At 52.3% G+C, this 17,633-nt stretch overlaps 10 protein-coding genes across 10 annotated transcripts; 2 read left to right on the top strand and 8 right to left on the bottom strand.

Moving 5' to 3' along the window:
• Positions 1-859: 859 nt before the first annotated feature.
• Positions 860-1,793, bottom strand: AKAW2_50533S (NADPH oxidase family protein; the record flags this gene model as incomplete). The annotated part of the gene is made up of 3 exons (XM_041690362.1): positions 860-1,213; positions 1,265-1,329; positions 1,382-1,793. The coding sequence occupies 3 exons, from the start codon at positions 1,791-1,793 to the stop codon at positions 860-862; spliced, it is 831 nt and encodes a 276-aa protein (XP_041543954.1).
• A 29-nt stretch (positions 1,794-1,822) lies between these two features.
• On the bottom strand, positions 1,823-2,673 carry AKAW2_50532S (uncharacterized protein; the record flags this gene model as incomplete). The annotated part of the gene is made up of 3 exons (XM_041690361.1): positions 1,823-2,074; positions 2,144-2,445; positions 2,550-2,673. The coding sequence occupies 3 exons, from the start codon at positions 2,671-2,673 to the stop codon at positions 1,823-1,825; spliced, it is 678 nt and encodes a 225-aa protein (XP_041543953.1).
• A 1,031-nt stretch (positions 2,674-3,704) lies between these two features.
• On the bottom strand, positions 3,705-4,658 carry AKAW2_50531S (uncharacterized protein; the record flags this gene model as incomplete). Its single annotated transcript, XM_041690360.1, has 2 exons — positions 3,705-4,165; positions 4,304-4,658. The coding sequence occupies 2 exons, from the start codon at positions 4,656-4,658 to the stop codon at positions 3,705-3,707; spliced, it is 816 nt and encodes a 271-aa protein (XP_041543952.1).
• Positions 4,659-5,391: 733 nt separating this feature from the next.
• AKAW2_50530S (uncharacterized protein) lies at positions 5,392-5,625 on the bottom strand (the record flags this gene model as incomplete). Its single annotated transcript, XM_041690359.1, has 1 exon — positions 5,392-5,625. One exon carries the CDS (start codon positions 5,623-5,625, stop codon positions 5,392-5,394), a length of 234 nt encoding a protein of 77 aa, XP_041543951.1.
• Positions 5,626-7,256: 1,631 nt separating this feature from the next.
• AKAW2_50529S (uncharacterized protein) lies at positions 7,257-7,495 on the bottom strand (the record flags this gene model as incomplete). The annotated part of the gene is made up of 2 exons (XM_041690358.1): positions 7,257-7,376; positions 7,448-7,495. 2 exons carry the CDS (start codon positions 7,493-7,495, stop codon positions 7,257-7,259), a joined length of 168 nt encoding a protein of 55 aa, XP_041543950.1.
• A 3,184-nt stretch (positions 7,496-10,679) lies between these two features.
• AKAW2_50528S (uncharacterized protein) lies at positions 10,680-11,003 on the bottom strand (the record flags this gene model as incomplete). The annotated part of the gene is made up of 1 exon (XM_041690356.1): positions 10,680-11,003. One exon carries the CDS (start codon positions 11,001-11,003, stop codon positions 10,680-10,682), a length of 324 nt encoding a protein of 107 aa, XP_041543949.1.
• Positions 11,004-11,814: 811 nt separating this feature from the next.
• On the top strand, positions 11,815-12,227 carry AKAW2_50527A (uncharacterized protein; the record flags this gene model as incomplete). The annotated part of the gene is made up of 2 exons (XM_041690355.1): positions 11,815-12,061; positions 12,118-12,227. 2 exons carry the CDS (start codon positions 11,815-11,817, stop codon positions 12,225-12,227), a joined length of 357 nt encoding a protein of 118 aa, XP_041543948.1.
• A 517-nt stretch (positions 12,228-12,744) lies between these two features.
• On the bottom strand, positions 12,745-13,161 carry AKAW2_50526S (uncharacterized protein; the record flags this gene model as incomplete). Its single annotated transcript, XM_041690354.1, has 1 exon — positions 12,745-13,161. The coding sequence occupies one exon, from the start codon at positions 13,159-13,161 to the stop codon at positions 12,745-12,747; it is 417 nt and encodes a 138-aa protein (XP_041543947.1).
• A 499-nt stretch (positions 13,162-13,660) lies between these two features.
• AKAW2_50524S (cell division protein ZapB) lies at positions 13,661-14,520 on the bottom strand (the record flags this gene model as incomplete). Its single annotated transcript, XM_041690353.1, has 3 exons — positions 13,661-14,119; positions 14,181-14,387; positions 14,449-14,520. 3 exons carry the CDS (start codon positions 14,518-14,520, stop codon positions 13,661-13,663), a joined length of 738 nt encoding a protein of 245 aa, XP_041543946.1.
• Positions 14,521-14,968: 448 nt separating this feature from the next.
• On the top strand, positions 14,969-15,532 carry AKAW2_50525A (uncharacterized protein; the record flags this gene model as incomplete). Its single annotated transcript, XM_041690352.1, has 1 exon — positions 14,969-15,532. One exon carries the CDS (start codon positions 14,969-14,971, stop codon positions 15,530-15,532), a length of 564 nt encoding a protein of 187 aa, XP_041543945.1.
• Positions 15,533-17,633: the final 2,101 nt, after the last annotated feature.

The raw sequence follows: 17,633 nt of genomic DNA, 5'->3' as shown, positions 1-17,633 counted from the left end.
GATCGACAGCACAGCATACATCCAACGGACCTCAAATTTTGATCCTACTCAATGCGGTCAACGGCATAATCACCAAGCGACGGGGTCCAAAATCGAGAGGGGATGCTCAGACTGCGGTGTCGTCGGTCCCCGGACCGCACCTTCAACTAACGGATGGTTCTGATGGCTGCGACAATATGGATTGAATGCATGGAGTCTTCGAGGCAATCCAACACAGGGAAAGAAATTGTATATGCTCGCTAGGTTCCAGCGTAACATATATCGACAGCGATCGGACACGGCTCCGGTTGGGCGCCCTTGCACATTCGTCATCGCATAATCTAAAGCTGCTTAATGACCGCCGAGGACTGCCCGTTCAATCTCACATGCAACAGCTTACCGCAACAGAGCAGTGTTGACCGGCCACAACGTGAGCACTGTAGCGGCCGTAGCTCTTCGACCGGTCATGGTAAGTATTGGTAGGACTCCGCAGGGTATCCTTGGGGGATCTGTTCGCGGCGGCACAACAGATGTGCCAGCATCAACGGCTTACCGAGGAACGGGGGAGGAGCCCCGCAATTAATTAGACCGTTCACCAACCAATGAAGGAGGTAATTTATCCGTGACGGTCAGTGCTGAGCGTGTAGGAATCGGACTGTAGGGGGAAGACGGGACAGTGATGGACGCCACTGCCACATAGGATCGGCTGCGCGTAAAGAAAAAAATTATGTCCTAGGCATGCTGAAACTTACTTTATTCCCGATGACCTTCAAGAATGCGAGAGGCAACCCACTGCTGAGAATCACTTGAGACTGGAAAAGTGGCGATGTTCTTGTTGCGACGAAGCGCCTTCCGGACATGACCTGGCTCGAGGTCGAGGTCAAAGAGTTTGATATCCGGCCCCGTCCGAGGCTGGACGACATCCTGGACCGGTTGGCGAATGGACTGACAGGCGCACACTAGGGTGGACCAAGATTAGTCTTCGGGCGCACGTCCAACACGGTCTGTCAGAAGCGTTCTCATCACGCAGCCGTTGTAGGTTGGCGGATGAATCGATCGGGTGGGAAGTAAACCTACCACCGACAGCTAGCTTCCCACGGCGCTTGCTCAGGTGACCTTGGGCGATTTCTCTGGCCATCAGTGGCCCTTGACACAGTTTAATTCGTTCTCCGAACCCATCACCGGGGTTAGCGGAAGTCCCCTTTCTAAGGTAATAGAGACGAAATTCAAGAATCTATCTCAGTCAGGACGGCATTAAGACTGGCCGTAGAGGGTTGTCACATACCTTAAATTCACTGCGGTCGAGGTCCAACAAGTCCTGCATCCAATCGCCCAGCCAGCATTGGTGGTCTAGCATTTGTCAGTAACTGCGGTCAGGCAGTGCATCAAATGACAGCCATACCAAAGTCTTGCATCTGCCACCCGATTTTCAGCTTGCGTACCATGGCCCACCGCTCCTCGCTCGCCTGGACGAGCATGCGGATATAGGGAAGCATTCGCAAAATACCAATGTCCTCTACGATGAACACAATCGTCCCAAATAGAGAGAAGTCGATCGATCGGCCGTATGGCCCCAGCAACAGTGCAGGCTGTCGACGCCAGTGTAGCCATTCGCGGAGGTAGAGTCGTGTACTGAGGCTGGAGGCTTGTGGTCGGGTCAGAATGTACAGGATGCGCGGTCCGGGCGCATCATCCCAGTAAGCGACATAGAAGGGCTGTAGTTGGAAGCACGAGCGAGACCCCGCGTGAGGCAACCAGAGGTATACGTGCTCCCCCGGCCGGATGTGCCAATGGGGGGACACTGTAATGTCCATGCGAAGGAGCTCATGAAAGGGACGTATGGTCACTGTGGGCCGTCCAGCACTCCAGCGTTGTTGGCTGCATGAGAGACGGCAACGACGCTCAGCAAGATCCATAGGGCCCCAGCACCAATCCCTTGCCAGCGGGAATCTGACCCTCGGCCCCACGTATGATACGCCAGGGCCACCATTGCCGTGACCGCTAGAAGGTAGTGGATTCTCATGGCGACCTGACAGTGCCGTCGGACGACCACATGCAAGGTGACAGGGATCATCATCAAAATGGCAGCAGCTGCCTAACCCTGGTTAGTGGTATGGCTCTCGGGTCACAGTCATCATGATGGAGGGGCGGCGTGGTGACTGACCAGCAAGGGAGCCCAGTCATGCCTCATCGAGGGGATCGGCTTGTCCGCTCTGGCGATGGCAATGGCTCCATGAAGAAGGGAATGGGCGGCCATCACCCGCCCAAACCAGCGATGCAACCACGCAACGGCAGAGCGGCTGATTCCGAGCAGATGGGCCGGGATGCCAAAGGTCAGGCCCGTACCGAGCGGCAATAGGTTCAGGACGGCGAGCTTCGCCGCACGTTGCTGGACATCAGCCCAGCCATGGGCGGACACGAGTAGGAGGACAATGTTGGCGCCCAGGAGCGCCCCGACCAAAATGACTCGAATGCGGTGGATATGTCAATGGTCTGGGCGGGCCACGGCAACTCATAGCCGATGCGCCGCTCAAGGGAGACCGCGATGGGGCGTTGGACAGTCCATCGACCAAGCCGGTGCGCCAGCCGGGCGATCAGCCAGACGCCCAGCAAAATAGCAATCCATATTCCGTACCAATCAACGGATTGGATTTGGCGGGCCTGTTCATACAGGTCTGAGAGGGCTGGAGGCATTGTCTCTGACGGAGCGGAAGTTGGATCTGACAGATGAGAGATGGGAGATGGGAGATGGGAGATGTTGGCTTATAAGCATTTTCACGGCGTTGGCCTTGGGCCACCGGGACAGCTAGATGCTACATACTTTCATTCTTGATGGTTGAGCTCTGCGGCCCTCCTGTTGTAGTTCGAGATGGTGAAATGGTCAAACATATGGACGGCACGTGCATTTACCCGTGTAACAACGAGGTTCCGTCTGGAAAACGCTGGGTCATATCACCCCTTCCAATCCCATGCCCAGGAATCACAAATAAGAGTTGCATGGGAAATAATCTATAGGAGCTCTAAATGGGTATTTAGCGAGCTTCTGCTTCTGTCCGACAGGTTTAAATTTTGACGGCCATTTTACCATGGCGGCTCATGGAAAATCACCACTTCATCTTACCCTAGCTCTACATTATGCTGACATAGGTTGTTATGTAAAAATGGATTTGTGTCCAACCACCACGTATGCCGTTCTATAGTACAGAAGCGCCGCTTGAGCTCGAATGAGCTGTGGGAACAAGCCAGTAATTCTACAGACCCTTGTACGGAAAACTTCAGACACTCCACTGCGGAGCAAACATATGAAATGCAAATAAGGTATATAAAGAAAAATGAAATACAGTCTCCTCGAAGTCCGTGCAGTTATGCGTCCAGGGATAGACAACTTGCTGTACAGTAACAAGAGTTCAAAGGCAAGACTCCAGCCGGCTGATCACACACAATGTTTCCACGGGATCCAATTTAGTGATACAGTATTAGGAGAGCCTGCCCCAATTAAACCTGCCCTGTGCGATGGGATGATTTTTCATTTGTGGCAACTAAGTCTGAAGCAAACGTCCGCAATTCATTCACTGCTGTTATATTCCTTCATTGACATATTACAGTAATACATAGTAAAATATGACCTAGGGAACCAGTTGTAAAAAAGCACCAACCTATCATGAACGACATTGGATCATAATTCATACAGTAAACATATAAATAAGCAAATTTCGGCATTCCCACTACACAAACGGTTCCCGTTTCTTGTGAGCATTGAAGCCACATACCGAGGTCGAGTGACGATGCTCGACCTGGCCTTCCGACACCGTGACATGACACGATGACTCCTGTCTGCTGGCACCGACGTTATCGAACGGGATGACTTCACTTCCCTGGTAATCCACCATAGTCGGTAGCCATGGAGGTACTGTTGACTCGATGTTCCGAACAGGGATGGGCGCAAATGGTTGTTGATGCAAGCTGCGGCGGTGGAAGTCCGTCATGGGCAATGCTGTGGAAACAGGCGCCAGTGGATCCCAGGGACGCGGTAACATTGGAGACTCAGCCGGGAGCGCCAAGCTGCCGTCCTCAATATTCTGCAAGCGAGGAAATCTTGGGAAGCTCGGTGGCGCAGTTGCTAGGATATAAGAGAGCCCGAGTGCATCGGACGAGGGAATAGGGTCCGGTGCATCAAAAGAGGGACCTGGAGGGAACAGCTCTTGTGAGTGGTCTCCCCAGAATGGTATGACGCCGCTTCTGCTCGGATGCTGAGGCCGTTCAGCCTCGCCTCAAAAGGGCCACCCTGCCGCCTGCGGTGCAGGAAAAGACGGATGTAAAGAACCGTCGGTCTCGGACGCGGTCACATTGTCGGCTTGAGACCAGGTCCAACCCCAGAAAGATGCGGGCAACGTCTCCCACGAGTATGGTTCCGTAGCCCACGGCATCGAGTACCATGCATCTGCCGTAGAATCCCCTGTCGAGCTGTCTGCGGACATATACGAGTTCGGGAGTGCGATTGCGCTAAGCGGGGGTCCCCAGCCTGCATTTACGCCAGTTTCGGATGGGAGAGTGCTGTTCTCATCATCGATAACCTCATACCTTTCCCCACGACCAGTAACGTCTGCAGGGCACGTAATGGGTGAGCCTCGTTCAGCACCACTGTTTCTTGGGACGGCGACATCTGAAGCGTGGCCCATATCGGACACGCTCCATCGGTGTCCCTCCATGGATGCGCTGGCGTGAACCTCATACGCTCTTGAGGTGTCACTAGAGGGCTGGTCTGGATAAATCCTGCTGACTGGCGACCTCACTGTGCGTGGTTCGGTAGACATCCTAGTACGATGGTTCATGCTCCCTCGAACTGACTGAGGAATGCAAGTACTTCCGCTTTTCTGGCACGCTTTACAGGGCCAAATGCGAGAACACTAATAGCCCGTTACGTTAGCCATACGCGCTTTTCACCGATTTCTCTTCATACTCCTCCAGTTCCTGGTGATTCTGCGCACCTTGATCTTTCGACGACGACAACTCTCACAACCTCTATTTACTCTGCGCTGCTATCCTTCCATCAGATAATGCTCACTCAGCAAACGGTGGCAGTTACACTTCATATTGAGGAGAGTGGAACATGAATATACCTTAGGAAATGTGTTCAAGTGATATCGAAACGGTCGAACGAAGGGAACACAGTCATTTCCGCTTTCATGGCACCTTTCACAGGGCCAGATGCGAGAACACTAATGCGCAGTATTAGTTAAAGACGCTGTCCATCGATATTCCACCATGGTATCAGTTCTTGGATTTTGCGCACGTTTATCTTCAAACGATGACACCTCCCACAAGGATGTTCTAAGAAGCGCTGCTATCCTTTCATCAGATAATGCTCACTCAGCAGACAGTGGCTGTTGCGATGTAGTAGAAGAGAGTAGATTATGAAAATACCTCAGTAGGCAAGCTTAAAGACGTTCGGTGCTCCACGACAGGCTTGGGGGCATTGGTGTCCTCTCGCTGCTGACGGACCGGGGCCGCAACCGATACAAAGGCTTCCGCTGCGGTCGCAGCCGCAGTCGCAACTACGCCAAGCCGTTCGTTGTTCCCAAATGCATCTTTTGACACCTGAGTATATAACTCCTCCAGCGGAGGCAGTGGCCGCTGCTCGTCCATGAGTGAAGAATGGCTTGGTAGATCAGTGCACAGATGCAAGAAAACGTTATGTCTCATGAGAAGACTAGCACACACCCCGAAGACCCTGGTCTGGGTTTTCTGTGTTCGTAATGAGTGGCCTGTCACCCACTTTATATAACCCTAGTCTGAGGACAGACACAAATTACGCAGCGGCGATATAGTATGATAACATCACGCATGGTGAATGCTAGGCATGCCAATACACACTCATCTTGAATTAAGTGCAGATCTTGTTCCTGCACAGTCAGTCTGCTGTACAGTCTGCTCGGTAGCAGCCAAGGTGATCTCCGTATGCTCAAAAAGGCAGGAAACGGTTTCCTGTTCCTGTGACGAGCGGCAAGAATCAGGGGAGCGGCGTTGCTCTCAATGGCAACATGCTGGCTCTCAGGAGCACACAAACAGTTCCTGGGAGCTGGGACCGTCTTCCGGGGGGATCTGTTGCTCTTATGAACCCTGGGCTACGCCTTCCCACGTGGTCGCTGTGAACCAGTCTTCCGCAGGGGAATGAGGTGCTATTGCCTTAGACACTCACATGGTCTCCTATCCTCTTGCCGAGGGAGTCATTGCTCATTACAAACACTGGCCTCTCACATCTACACGCACTATACGAGATAACCGAAAATAACTATACATGGGGTCCTCCCACCTGAGGCAATCAACTTGAATACCCAAAAATATGTGATGAATATGCCGCAAACTTCATATGTGCTATTCACTGGCCTGCAGTCGCAGCCAGGAGCTCCTCGTCCACAGACCATTCCCCGTAACCGTTACATATCTCATACGGAACGGACAATGGCACTGCAGAAGACTGGCTGTGGACAGCCTCGGGTCCAAGAACAGCAGGCTGAGGAAGAACCCAAGCAGAGTCGTATATCCCTGATTTTTCGACAGAGAATTGAGGCTGGGTGCATTTAGGATCATGCTCGGAAGCGGCTGTCTGGGGATAGGACGACCACTGCCATCAAACCGTGGCGGCACTTTGCAGCGGGCTAGAGCCATTTTAATGCAATACATTGCGCTTGATGAGGGTCTCCTCTTCTAACCTTTACATGAAGAGATCCGGTTGAATGTTGACAGGTGCGGTCATTATCCAACGAGATAGGCCAAGCGCTAGACTGCGAACTCTGACCGGGTGTGGAGGACGGCATTGAAAGCACTGCCAATCCCTGAGAACGGGCTCTTGCGGTTCGCGATCATTTCTTCTTGTTTGACGGCGAGTACCACTCTCCCGGGTGCGCTCTAGCACGGTTCCGTTTCTCCTTCACCGCAAGCGTCTTGTACTTCTCCCGGATGTGGGGGACTTCCGGCTTCCAGCTTCGTTCAGTGAGGATGGAGATGGCCTGATGATCACTCTGGGCGAGCCAGCGCTTTCGCTCGATCACTATACGCCAACCGATACAGTATGAATGGGTTCATCGGGCTTGGGATCTTGCCATGCCGTTGCAGTGCCTCCTGGCGGCGCGTCCCGACGGGACGGTGTACCCAGGCGTACATGTCTCTAACCGGGATGTGCTGCATGCCGTCGGTCAGTACACTCAGCGGACATGGCAGGTCGAGATCTTGCCTGCTTATCGCTGCGTGGTCGTCGTGATCATTCCTTGTCGTGGCTACGGCGCGATTCGACCGCCGGAGTCTGGTGTTCCGGCAGAGACTGATTTCGTCTGGTCCGCGCCGGCGCCCTTTGCCGGGATCAGCGAGTTTGCGTGGGCTTGGATTTCATCACAGATCTACAGACATTAGTATTCACCCAGTTGGTACGCCGCGTCTTCCAGCTGAGGCGGAGTGGGGAGAAATTCACCGGCTGTGGCACCACAAAGTATGGGTTATTGGCCGCAAACTCTGGCATAGGAACAGGCTGATCGAAGCTCTAGGACCGTCAGAGTATGAGACTTCGCAGTTCCTGCTTCAAGATTTGCCGTGCACCCCTACCGCAATATATTCCCTAGAAACTTAGGGAAGAACATCAGAGGTGCACGGGAGGTGCTGCCTAAGTTCCTTACACGTGGCATCAAGCACGAATCTCGGCCGGAAAATTGGGGGTGGTGGGACAGGCACCAGGCCTCTTGATGTGATTGAGACAAAAGCTGATATTTCTGCCCCAGTCTTATTGGGAGTGGATCCAGTTACGTCTGCAGATGGGGCGGACATGCTCTCACAGAACTGAACGGGTTGCATCTTCCTCCAGGGTCAGGTGACGATCCAAATGCCAGTCATGGAAAATTGACGTAATGAGCGAGCGCAGGTTGATATCAGGATGGACCACAACAGCGGTCTTGAATTTTTTAAAGAGTAGGTATGAATCGGAGACCCTTCATATTAAGTGTTGAGGCGCGAGATTACTAGCAAAGCAACGAAACAACGAAAAAGCAAGCGAAACAACGCGCAAAAATGCAGCAAAAGAATGAGTTGAATTCGTAGCTATCTAGGTGCTCTAGCAAAACAAAGCAAGAGGTCGTTTGTGGGCGGCCTGAGCGCCTGGCACGTGACTACGCCTACTCCAGCTGCTGCCTCAACATTAAGTTTATCACGGACACTACAGCTATTGTTTGCTCATCCTGAATCAATAGTTGGATCCTTTTAGATCGCAGCTGGTGGAACCTAATCTACACACCCAGGAGCCCCTACCGACCTAACGACGTACCAGTGACGGACGAAGACCAGTAGGGTACAGTATCCGAATTGGGACAGACTGATTCGGTATCAGTGTACCCCGGCAATGGTGAGAGCGACCTGAACGGATCCACCGCCAGAGATGAAGGACCGTGGCAGGCGGATTGGAAAACATGGTTATGTAGGGGGTCTCCGATGGCCCAACGGAGTCATGTCGAACAGCAGCTACTGACTTGTTCATCTCCAGGCTCCACCAATCCTAGCCATTCGCCGTGCAAGATACCTTTTTTCTGGCTGGACCACCTTCCCGTGAAGGTATGGTGGAATGCGTGCCAGCTTGGACCAATTGGTTCGGAGCTTTAAGCGCCATCAGCAATTCTGCCGTGACGCTCGGATAATCGAAAAATACAACCCCCCACACCTGAGACCCCGGAATGCGAGTTCAATCCATAGTCAGGGAATTTCACAGAAGGGCTCTAGAGCCAGTATTTCACGTTCACAACTCTTCGTCCAGTGTGATTGGTCCAGATGGCCCAGGGTGGATAGATCGATCGCTTCGGGAGACTGGGAAGCAATTATCGATCAGCACTTCCCAGCCCTAGAGATCCACACGCGCTCCCCCGTCAGGGCTGCATCAGAATAGAAGTAGATGCAGGCACGACAACAACCTGAATAATAACGAGAAAGCTTGACGCAAGGGCTAATCACAAAGACTGAAGCGCAATAAACTGTCACGACCCATAATATGGGGACGGGGCGATAACGGAGTTGTCTTTGGAATCAAGCTGAGGTCTTGCGGCCCAAAAAGGACGCGCGTGTTGGGACCACGGGACTCTGGCGCGCTAATTTGGAATTACCTACCATGGCACTAAGACAGCACCGAACGCGAGCCCGTCGCCATGCGATCGCGATCGAGCGAAAGCCATCCTGCGTCCCAGACCTATGCCAGTCGCGTTAGAGCAAACTTTAAGAAATGGACCCCGTGGTCCAAATTTCGATTGGTTGTGAATGGAGAGCGCCTTCAATCGAGGTAGTACGGGGGCTAATTCGCCATCCGGTGCCTCTCAGTAGGTTTGTTCTAAAAGGCGGAACTTGGGCCGAATTACCGACTGTGTTAGTCGAGCCCAGTAGCGTGGACACCTGAACGCCCTTTGCCTCGCATTGAAAGCTATCCGGGATCTGGTATTCGGGCTAGAATGATTGTGGTCCGCTCTCGCGGCTGCTTCGGGTTGACTTTTTCTAGAATGGAAAAGGGACATCGGCCTGTCGATCTTGGTAGAGCAGCCTTTGGACGGCCCTGATCCCTGGTATCACCACCGCTCAAGCGCAATGCAACGCAGCCAACGATCACTCTTCTCCTTTTGACATGAATGTAATCTGGCCATTCTAAGCTCTTTTCTGGACCGCGTTATTTCCTCCCATGTCCCATGCTGTGACACGGACACTTAGCGTCAGTGACGCCTCGATCTTTATGGTTCGATGGAGGCCAACCGCCTTTCTAGGTCATAAAGTAGCCTAGCTATGGTCGGTCAAACACAAGGCCAGTCCCACTGGGGGATTGGCCTCCTATATCCACCACTTTTCGGTGGGTGGGAGGTTTGACGCGATTGTTCCACGCCATTGACCTCCGCGGGCTGTGGGCACACTGGAGTCTCACGAAGACAACCGCATAGCGACTGCGTAGGCTGCGGGATGCGCTATCAATTGGAGAGTAGCTCCACCAATTTTAAATACCTTTTGTGATCAATAATGGACAGCGAGGGAAGAGGAAGAATGTATAGTACAGAAGATGTGCCGGAGATATGAAATGGGCCGGACTTATTGCAGCGGATCAAGTCCATGCTAGCGTCTAGCTTCTCCCTTTATGGGATCAAAGCGCAGATCCCGGTCACGCGTGGGTTAACGTTGATCCAGCCTGCTCGGGAGACCACACGGACTGTTACGGTATCTGTCTCCTACGTACAGCGCTAGTTTGCTGTGATAGACGTCCCGCACAACTTTGAACTCTTCCATTTCTATTTCCAGGATTTGTCTTCGAGAAGGCCCTCACGAAAGACATTTCATTTTCTCTACCTTCACCAGTCTTTTCCAGAGCTACACCAGAGTCCAGGGGTGGGTTTCCCCGGTCAACTCACGATTGAACAAGGAGAAGAGACGCCAGTAGTCAACCATCCCTCCAGCGCCGGCGGATATTCTCGTCGTCAAGACTTGGTGGCCTTGCCGCGCGTTGTACCCCTTTTGGTGACGCTGTCAGATAAGGACCGGTGGATTTGGTCCACTGTCTCCTTGATATTTTGATTCCACTGCTTCTGCTCCCTCATGCTGGACTCCAAGGCGCTGATTTGCGTCAGTCGAGTCGAGAGAACGGCAACGTTACACTTACTCCACCCGTTCAGATAGTCTACATATGTGTTAGCTTGTCATGCGATGCTCTTCGAAGAGTAGAATTCGTGGAAACTGTACTCATTTAAAAGAGGGAAGACCTGTCCCTGGCCATAGACGCCCTCGCTACCGTCTGCCATCCAACTGGGGCTTGCACTGGATTGATTTACGGCCGCTGGATCACCATCGTCACGCTGTGCGATTTCATGTTCGTCCGCCCCCACGGCGTAGCTAGCGGCACCGATCCGGACAGGGTCTTGCACACACTGTATGCCAGACGTCTCAGCATGCGAGGTCTCCAGTCCTAATACTGTCCGCAGAGCCTGTAGCCGCTTATACTGGGGCGGGCCAGTTGCATGCATGTCGGACTAACGATTGAGCCAGGAAGACGCAAGTTGAATAAGACCGGTTCGATCCCAGGGCACGGAATAATTGAAGACAACACAGGGGCGCGACAAGCATGCGATAGACGAAACGTGGATTTATATATCGAAGCAGAGCTGACCACTGACTCCCTGGACGGTCCTCTCGGGCTGGGTGTTGTTCGGGCCAGAAAGTTCGAATCATCACCGGCCGGCGCAACGTCGAGTCGAGTCAATTCTGGGCCGACGAGTGCAGATGACGGGTAGTTAACGTTTCGGATAAGGTGGGCAACTTGTTCGTTTCACCGTGTAGAAACCCCAACCGTGTAGAAACCCCAATTGATAAAAGTCCTGATATTCCTTGGTTGTCTGCCCGTGGTTTTTGAATCGGCTGGACTTCCAGCGCCGCTGTTCTCAGGGGAATGCGCCTAATATTAATACATAGCATAGGTCTAGACATTTTGGATCCGTCAGGACTCCGAGCGATATGGAAGATAGCAGTATATCATTCGCAAACAGCGCTCTGCTGGAATCAAATATTACGATATTTGTCTGGGGCAATTCAATGTAGTGTATAATAAAACCCTAAAACGGCACTGATAAACGATAGCCCGCGGGCAAACTCAATCAGTGTAATGGCGCGCACAGGAACGAATTAAAAGGCCGTCTGAGCTCTGCTCTTCACACGCCATCCTGCCCTTACTCTACGCATTGCCGCCCTTGTTCCTATGACAGTCGTCGCATCATCAGTCGACATAATATACGGCCAACCGATAACACCTCGTGGCCGTCTAGCCCATCACGTTCCAAAATGGACCACAACCGTGCAACATGCGACAGTGTGTTAGGCAGCGTGGCCGAAGGACCGTGTAATCGGACGGGTATCAAACGCCCGCTTTTACAGGGCAGCTTCATGGCCTGTTTTGATCCACATCAACTGGCAAGCACTCTTCAAGCCATGAGTGAACCTATGGCCATGCCTCATGCCACCAAAGGCGAACTCAAGGCACGCGCACGCTCGGTTACGTCAGACCCCCAAGTCGCGTGCGGATATATGGGTATGCACACAGAACACATATGCAAAAAGGAACCATTATCTAACAACTGGACACAGACTCCAAGAGTCTACTTGCCGGCTTCTACCCGAAGACGCCTCCTAACAGCCCCCGCATGGTTCCTTTGGAGCCTGTGCTAACTGAGCACAGGTCTAAGCGAGAGAGTTGAGCTTTATCCGAAGAACATGGTCATCAGTGCTGTGTAGCTCCTACGACGGTGATGCGCTTTTATTCATTGGGTTGGTATAATCTATGCAACTTTAATTTGGGGGATACGGGGGTGTCGGGTGTTGCATTGTGTCTGTGCAATTCTTGATAGGCTAGACAGACCACATGTCTCTAATAACTCTGTAATGAGGAGTATAGGAACTTGAGATATTCACAAGGGACCGAGTTCTCTGGGCAAGTGTTGTAGACGTGCGCAGTTCCGCTGGCCTACACAATGAGCAGATGAGAGCATACCTACAAAGCACATTTCAGCGACGGTCCAACCTTATGCCGAGACATGATGGGAAAATGAACGCAGAGTCACATAGAGCGCCTGCCCACAGGAACTCGTAGATCCGACAAGGCATCATATCCACTGCGGTAATGAGGCACGAATACCGGGAAGGTTCAGGCGACGGTCCCATTCTTCTCTGGCTCGAGCTTCCTTCCCGTGCGAGTCGGCCAGGGCCTCTCGCAGCTTACGCATCCCCAGGAGGATGCGTCGGTTTCCCATCGGACACCTCGACTGCCACGGCCGCGAGGTCATCGAAGATTTTGAGGCATGTGCGGAAGAACCGGTTCTCATCTTCCTGGCGCTTCCATTGTCGCCACTTGTCTTCCAAAGTGTCTCGTAACGAACGTGGACCGTTCTTTTTGGCATTTCGAAGCCGCACACGGGTCGTTTCCAGGGCCATGGTTGTTCCCCGGGCCAGCGCAATTTGATGGTCGATCAGATTGATCTCCGGGAGATCATGCCTTGCAGGAGAATCGGTCGGTGTCCTCCCCTTGCGCGGGATGGAGAGCGGAGGAACCGGAGCGACTTCAGGTTCTCGACTGTAGATGCTCGATGCTGCATCGTTGGCTGCTCTTCTCGTCCAGATTGCAGACAGCGGCATGGCTCCGTTGGAGATTGGATTTAAAGTAAAACTGGCCGCTTGTGCAGACGAAAGTGTGGAGTACCGATCCCGATACAGCACAATTATATATACTCGGGGGGAATGTGTGAGGTTTGGATTGGGTGTACGCTAGCAGACACATTCAGAAGACGGACTAGAGTCTCCTTCACTGACACCTCCCAGAACCCCTCATTTTCGGGCTCAGACGTTAGACGCTCGTTGGTTGAATCACGGCTTTCTTTTCCTGGACCCGACCGCGTGAAACCTGGCCCATGCTCCGTTTGCTGGTAGGCGGAGAAGAACGTCATTTGGGTATTGAGTGCTGCTGCCGAGCGCAATTGTTTGTCCGTGGAATAGGCCTGCCCGCTATATACAAGACGGTTTACCCACCCTAGCATCACCCGGTCCATCTGCAGATCACACCTCGTCATTGTTGATCGGTCTACTTGAGCGCATTCGCGCCAGAAAAAATATCAAATACTACGGTACTGTAGAGAAACTAGAATTGAAGAAGCTGCGTAAAGTCACCGGAGTCCGGTTCAATGCCATGATCGTTGTTAAATGCACCCCCTCCGTCCTCCTGAGCATTCCACATATCCGGCACCGCTAACATTTCTGGTAGAGCAGTCGTCACGGCGGCAGGATCCGCCTTTTCTGGCAAACCAGCCGGGCTGCGAAGCCGTTGGTGCCAACTCGCAACGGTATGCTGCATTTCGTCCATCAGCTGTTGAGTCGCGCGCCGCTCAGGCAGCTGTTGTCTCCACTGATGCTGTTTGTTCAACAATTCCTGGATCTCACTTTCGACGCTTCCAACGCGCTCCGATAGGGTCTCTTTGTCTCTCTGCAACGCTTCAATCTCCCGCTCCAGTGTTTCGACCGTAGCCAAACATGCCTCGTGATTCTTCAGCGATGGGGCAGAAGGAGGGTCTCGAGAACCAGAACCAGATACCTGTGGCAGCTGGTGGGTGCGTGAAGTCAGTGGAACGATCCGGGCCCAGTAACCGTACGTGAAGGCTTACCGTGGATGGGAGTCGACGGGACCGCAGAGGCTGCTGGGGAGAACGCATTACGGGCTCCAGTCTTTGGATAGATCGTGGGTCGAAAGCGGTACTGCGACTCTCGGTCTGCCGGGTGCGTGCGCGGATGCCCGCCCGCGGTTCTGACTTTGGCATTTTTCGATGACAACAAAACTCGTAGAAGAACAACTGCGTATGTACTGTACCGTGCTGAAGGGAGAATTAGCCAGAGAAATTAAAATGCCTGGCCTGGCAAGAGAAAGCGGATTACCGTTGACAATAGCAAATGGGTTTTAAGCTTAGCAACGAGATTAGCCAAAGCAAGTTCGTGATAATCGCCCATTGGATCTTTTGCCACGATGGCTCGGTGTCACCATAGTTGACCAAGTGAGACACAGTAACGGTTGAGATGTGCGGCAACCTGCTTTACTACGGATCAAAGCGCGTGGGGTATTTTCTCGTCCAGCGCAGTCATTTGTCTAATTTGACCTCATTCGCTCTGAACTCCACCACAATTTCTTAAGTCCATAGTCTCTGAAACTTGCCCACCTAGCCCGTGGTTCAAGGCTCCTTTCCTTCAATGACACCGTCGCACAAAGTAGTATTGACTTGTGGAACGTGGAAAACCCTGGGCAACGAGACATGTCGAGTGGTGGGCGATGTGGGTAAGTTACAAGGGATTGTTGCATCAGTGCGACGGCATTCACCAGTGAACTACCTCAGGGCAACGAATCCTCCCATTTAAGTGTTTTCTGGTCTCCCCTCCTCTTTCTTGTGGCCCGCAATGCTGTATGCCTTCCGTATGGCAGGCAATACATGTACTGTATCTGGATCTTGCCATTTGCGTCGGTCTCTGCAAGCGCAGTTCCCCCACTTACTTCACGTTTTGCGATTTCACTCTCGCTCCCCATGTCCAAGAGACACTACCGGGCCTGGACTCCCGGCGAGGAACAGGACTATCCATCATGGGTAGCGCACCATCTCCATCTAACGTGGCCGGAGAGGGCTCGGAAATATTCAATCGAGCGCAAACCCAGAACGAAAGAGTCTCTGCGGACCAAATACCGGCTTCTGGAGAAAGACATAAGACGACACCGCCGCCCGATGTGCAAGACGCCATCGCGGCTCGGACGTCAAATCCCCAGGAGACTGGGCCGTGGCCAGCACAGGACTTGGCCCAGTCCCATCTCGATCAGCACCCCCACTCCTTCCGAGCATCGTTCAGACGATCCAAGCCCTCTAGCGATGCAGGTGATGAGGCCACCGGCCCCTACACGCGTCACACGTCCGCAGAACCACGGTCAGACCGCACGGTCGACTCAGGGTCCGAAATTGACCATCCAGTCCCCAGCTAAATGTGCGCACCGTCGCGGGTTTGAGACGCATTGGGTTCGTAAGGGTCCGCGGGATCACTCCGGTAAGAGCATGCCCCAAGCGGCGGTCGAAGCAGTCCGATGAATTGACAACCTTCTTTGTTGCAGGGTATGAGAAAGAATATAGAGTTCCGTCTCGGTCGTTGGTTGCACCTTCCAAGATCGATTTGCAGTGGCAGTTATTATACCATATCTGTGGTCGCACGAGGCAGTAGGCACAAGCTGAGACCAAGACGCGCGGCTGCAAAAGAACTCTCCGCGATGATGGTCCCGCATGGTGGGGCAAATTGTACTGCCCGCTTCTTGTTCCCTTCCTATAGGCCATTGGGCAATTCAAACAGTCTTTATCCGTCTGCGGCAAGGTTCCTGCAGATCGCTTCTCAGCCTTCCCCTTCACACTGGCCTGTAGCGCAAGGTGATATGTTGGCTGAGGTAGTTTGAGACCCATCAAGTCATTGCGTGTGGCCGGTACAATCGTGATTTGAACATGGAGAGCAGCGAAAATCGGCATTGAGCTTTCTTCGTACGCGACACTCCTCCTCTTTTCCCCCAAGTCTTCATGCTACAGCCAATCTATCTCCTCTACTATATCAGTGACTCACCTCATGAAGTGGCTTGATTATCCAAAGTTGCATGTTATGATTTTTACATGTCTCTCAGGACGGTCATAGAAGCCTGTTATACTCAGTGGTCATGATGTTGTTTGAATATTATGTATATATAATTCCACCATTCCCCTATCACGACTCATGATACATATAACCATCAATTAGCCTAACAAAGCTCACTTCCCCGGTAATTCAGGGTAATAGCATTCTGAAGCCAGTAGAACCATGTGTTGATCTCGTTATTCTACGTGGTAAGCCAAGGGACCGAAACTCGAGGGCGTAATATCTGTTCGGTGCGTGTTCGAATCCCTCAGACTGGGCATGGGCATCAAGTTGAACCCCTGGACAGCTTCCTCAAAAAGACTAGTCCCGGACCTTCCCGAGCCCCAGCAAATGTTGATGGCCCAAGGCAACAACAAATGACTAGAGAAGCCGACCAGAGGGCGGTGAAAAGACGTGCTCGCCTAGCTCTGAACGGGTAAACGCCCCAGCAGATCCCCGTGGCACACGCGCGTTCCCAAAACGGCAAAAAAAAAAAAAAAAAAAAAAAAAAAAAAAAAAACACCCTATGCAACTTACTCGACCATGTCTACTCGGTGAGTTACTAGGTGGATTCTTTCACCACTTCCGCTATCTTTTCAGCGTAATTTCACCATTCTGTGCCTGTTGACCTCATCTCCCCCCACCCCTTTATTTTCTCCCTTTGCCTTTTCCTCTTTCACTTCTTTACTTGTTTTTCGCACCCGCCTCATTTGCCCTACCCCTGGTCCGCAGGTTACCCAGCTCCCCACTGGGTCTCCCACCGATCGCGATCAGGGGCCTCAGCAGGCGATCATCACATTTCAAAAGACGCATGATCACGTCCGGCCTGGTCAAATCCTCAGCATAAAGTCGAATCATGCTGCGCCAAGGTCAAAGCCGGATCGGGGGATCCAAGTTTTGAAGCGCGGCGAGAAGCCGTCCGAATGACTGGGCATTTCGTGTGTACAGTAACAAGTTGACCAGCGAGCGCCAGTGAGCATCAGCAAGCGCAAGCGGGGAATACTGCGTCAGCCGAACACAGCACAACCCTACTTACACTATAATAGAACTCACCACGAGAGCTAGATCGGTAGTCTTGTCGGATGATTTGTCCCGTTTCCGAGCCACCGGGCTCCCGGTCCCCATATTGCGGAGTTGCCCAGGTCTTGCTGGGCTGCCTCAATGTTTGCCTTATAGTTCAGGCACAAAATTTATGTAGAAAAATTCTAAACATCTTCTAAATAATCATTTCGAATATATAGAAATACATGTAAGACACATGTATTATACATTACGAGCTATTATAAGCAGCTATGAAATTCTGCAATGAATGTCAAGATCAGTCGTATTATGTTTGTTATCTATAAATCCCTAATGAAGTCTTGAACTCTTCTAGTGGTTGAGATATTCTATTCCAAAAGAATATCATTTATATGGCATTATCAGATGGGCCG

Source organism: Aspergillus luchuensis, chromosome 5 (genome assembly GCF_016861625.1).
Source record: "Aspergillus luchuensis IFO 4308 DNA, chromosome 5, nearly complete sequence".
Taxonomy (NCBI): domain Eukaryota; kingdom Fungi; phylum Ascomycota; class Eurotiomycetes; order Eurotiales; family Aspergillaceae; genus Aspergillus; species Aspergillus luchuensis.
The sequence above is the reverse complement of the archived record's forward strand: the minus strand, read 5'-3'. Positions and strand labels throughout refer to the sequence as shown.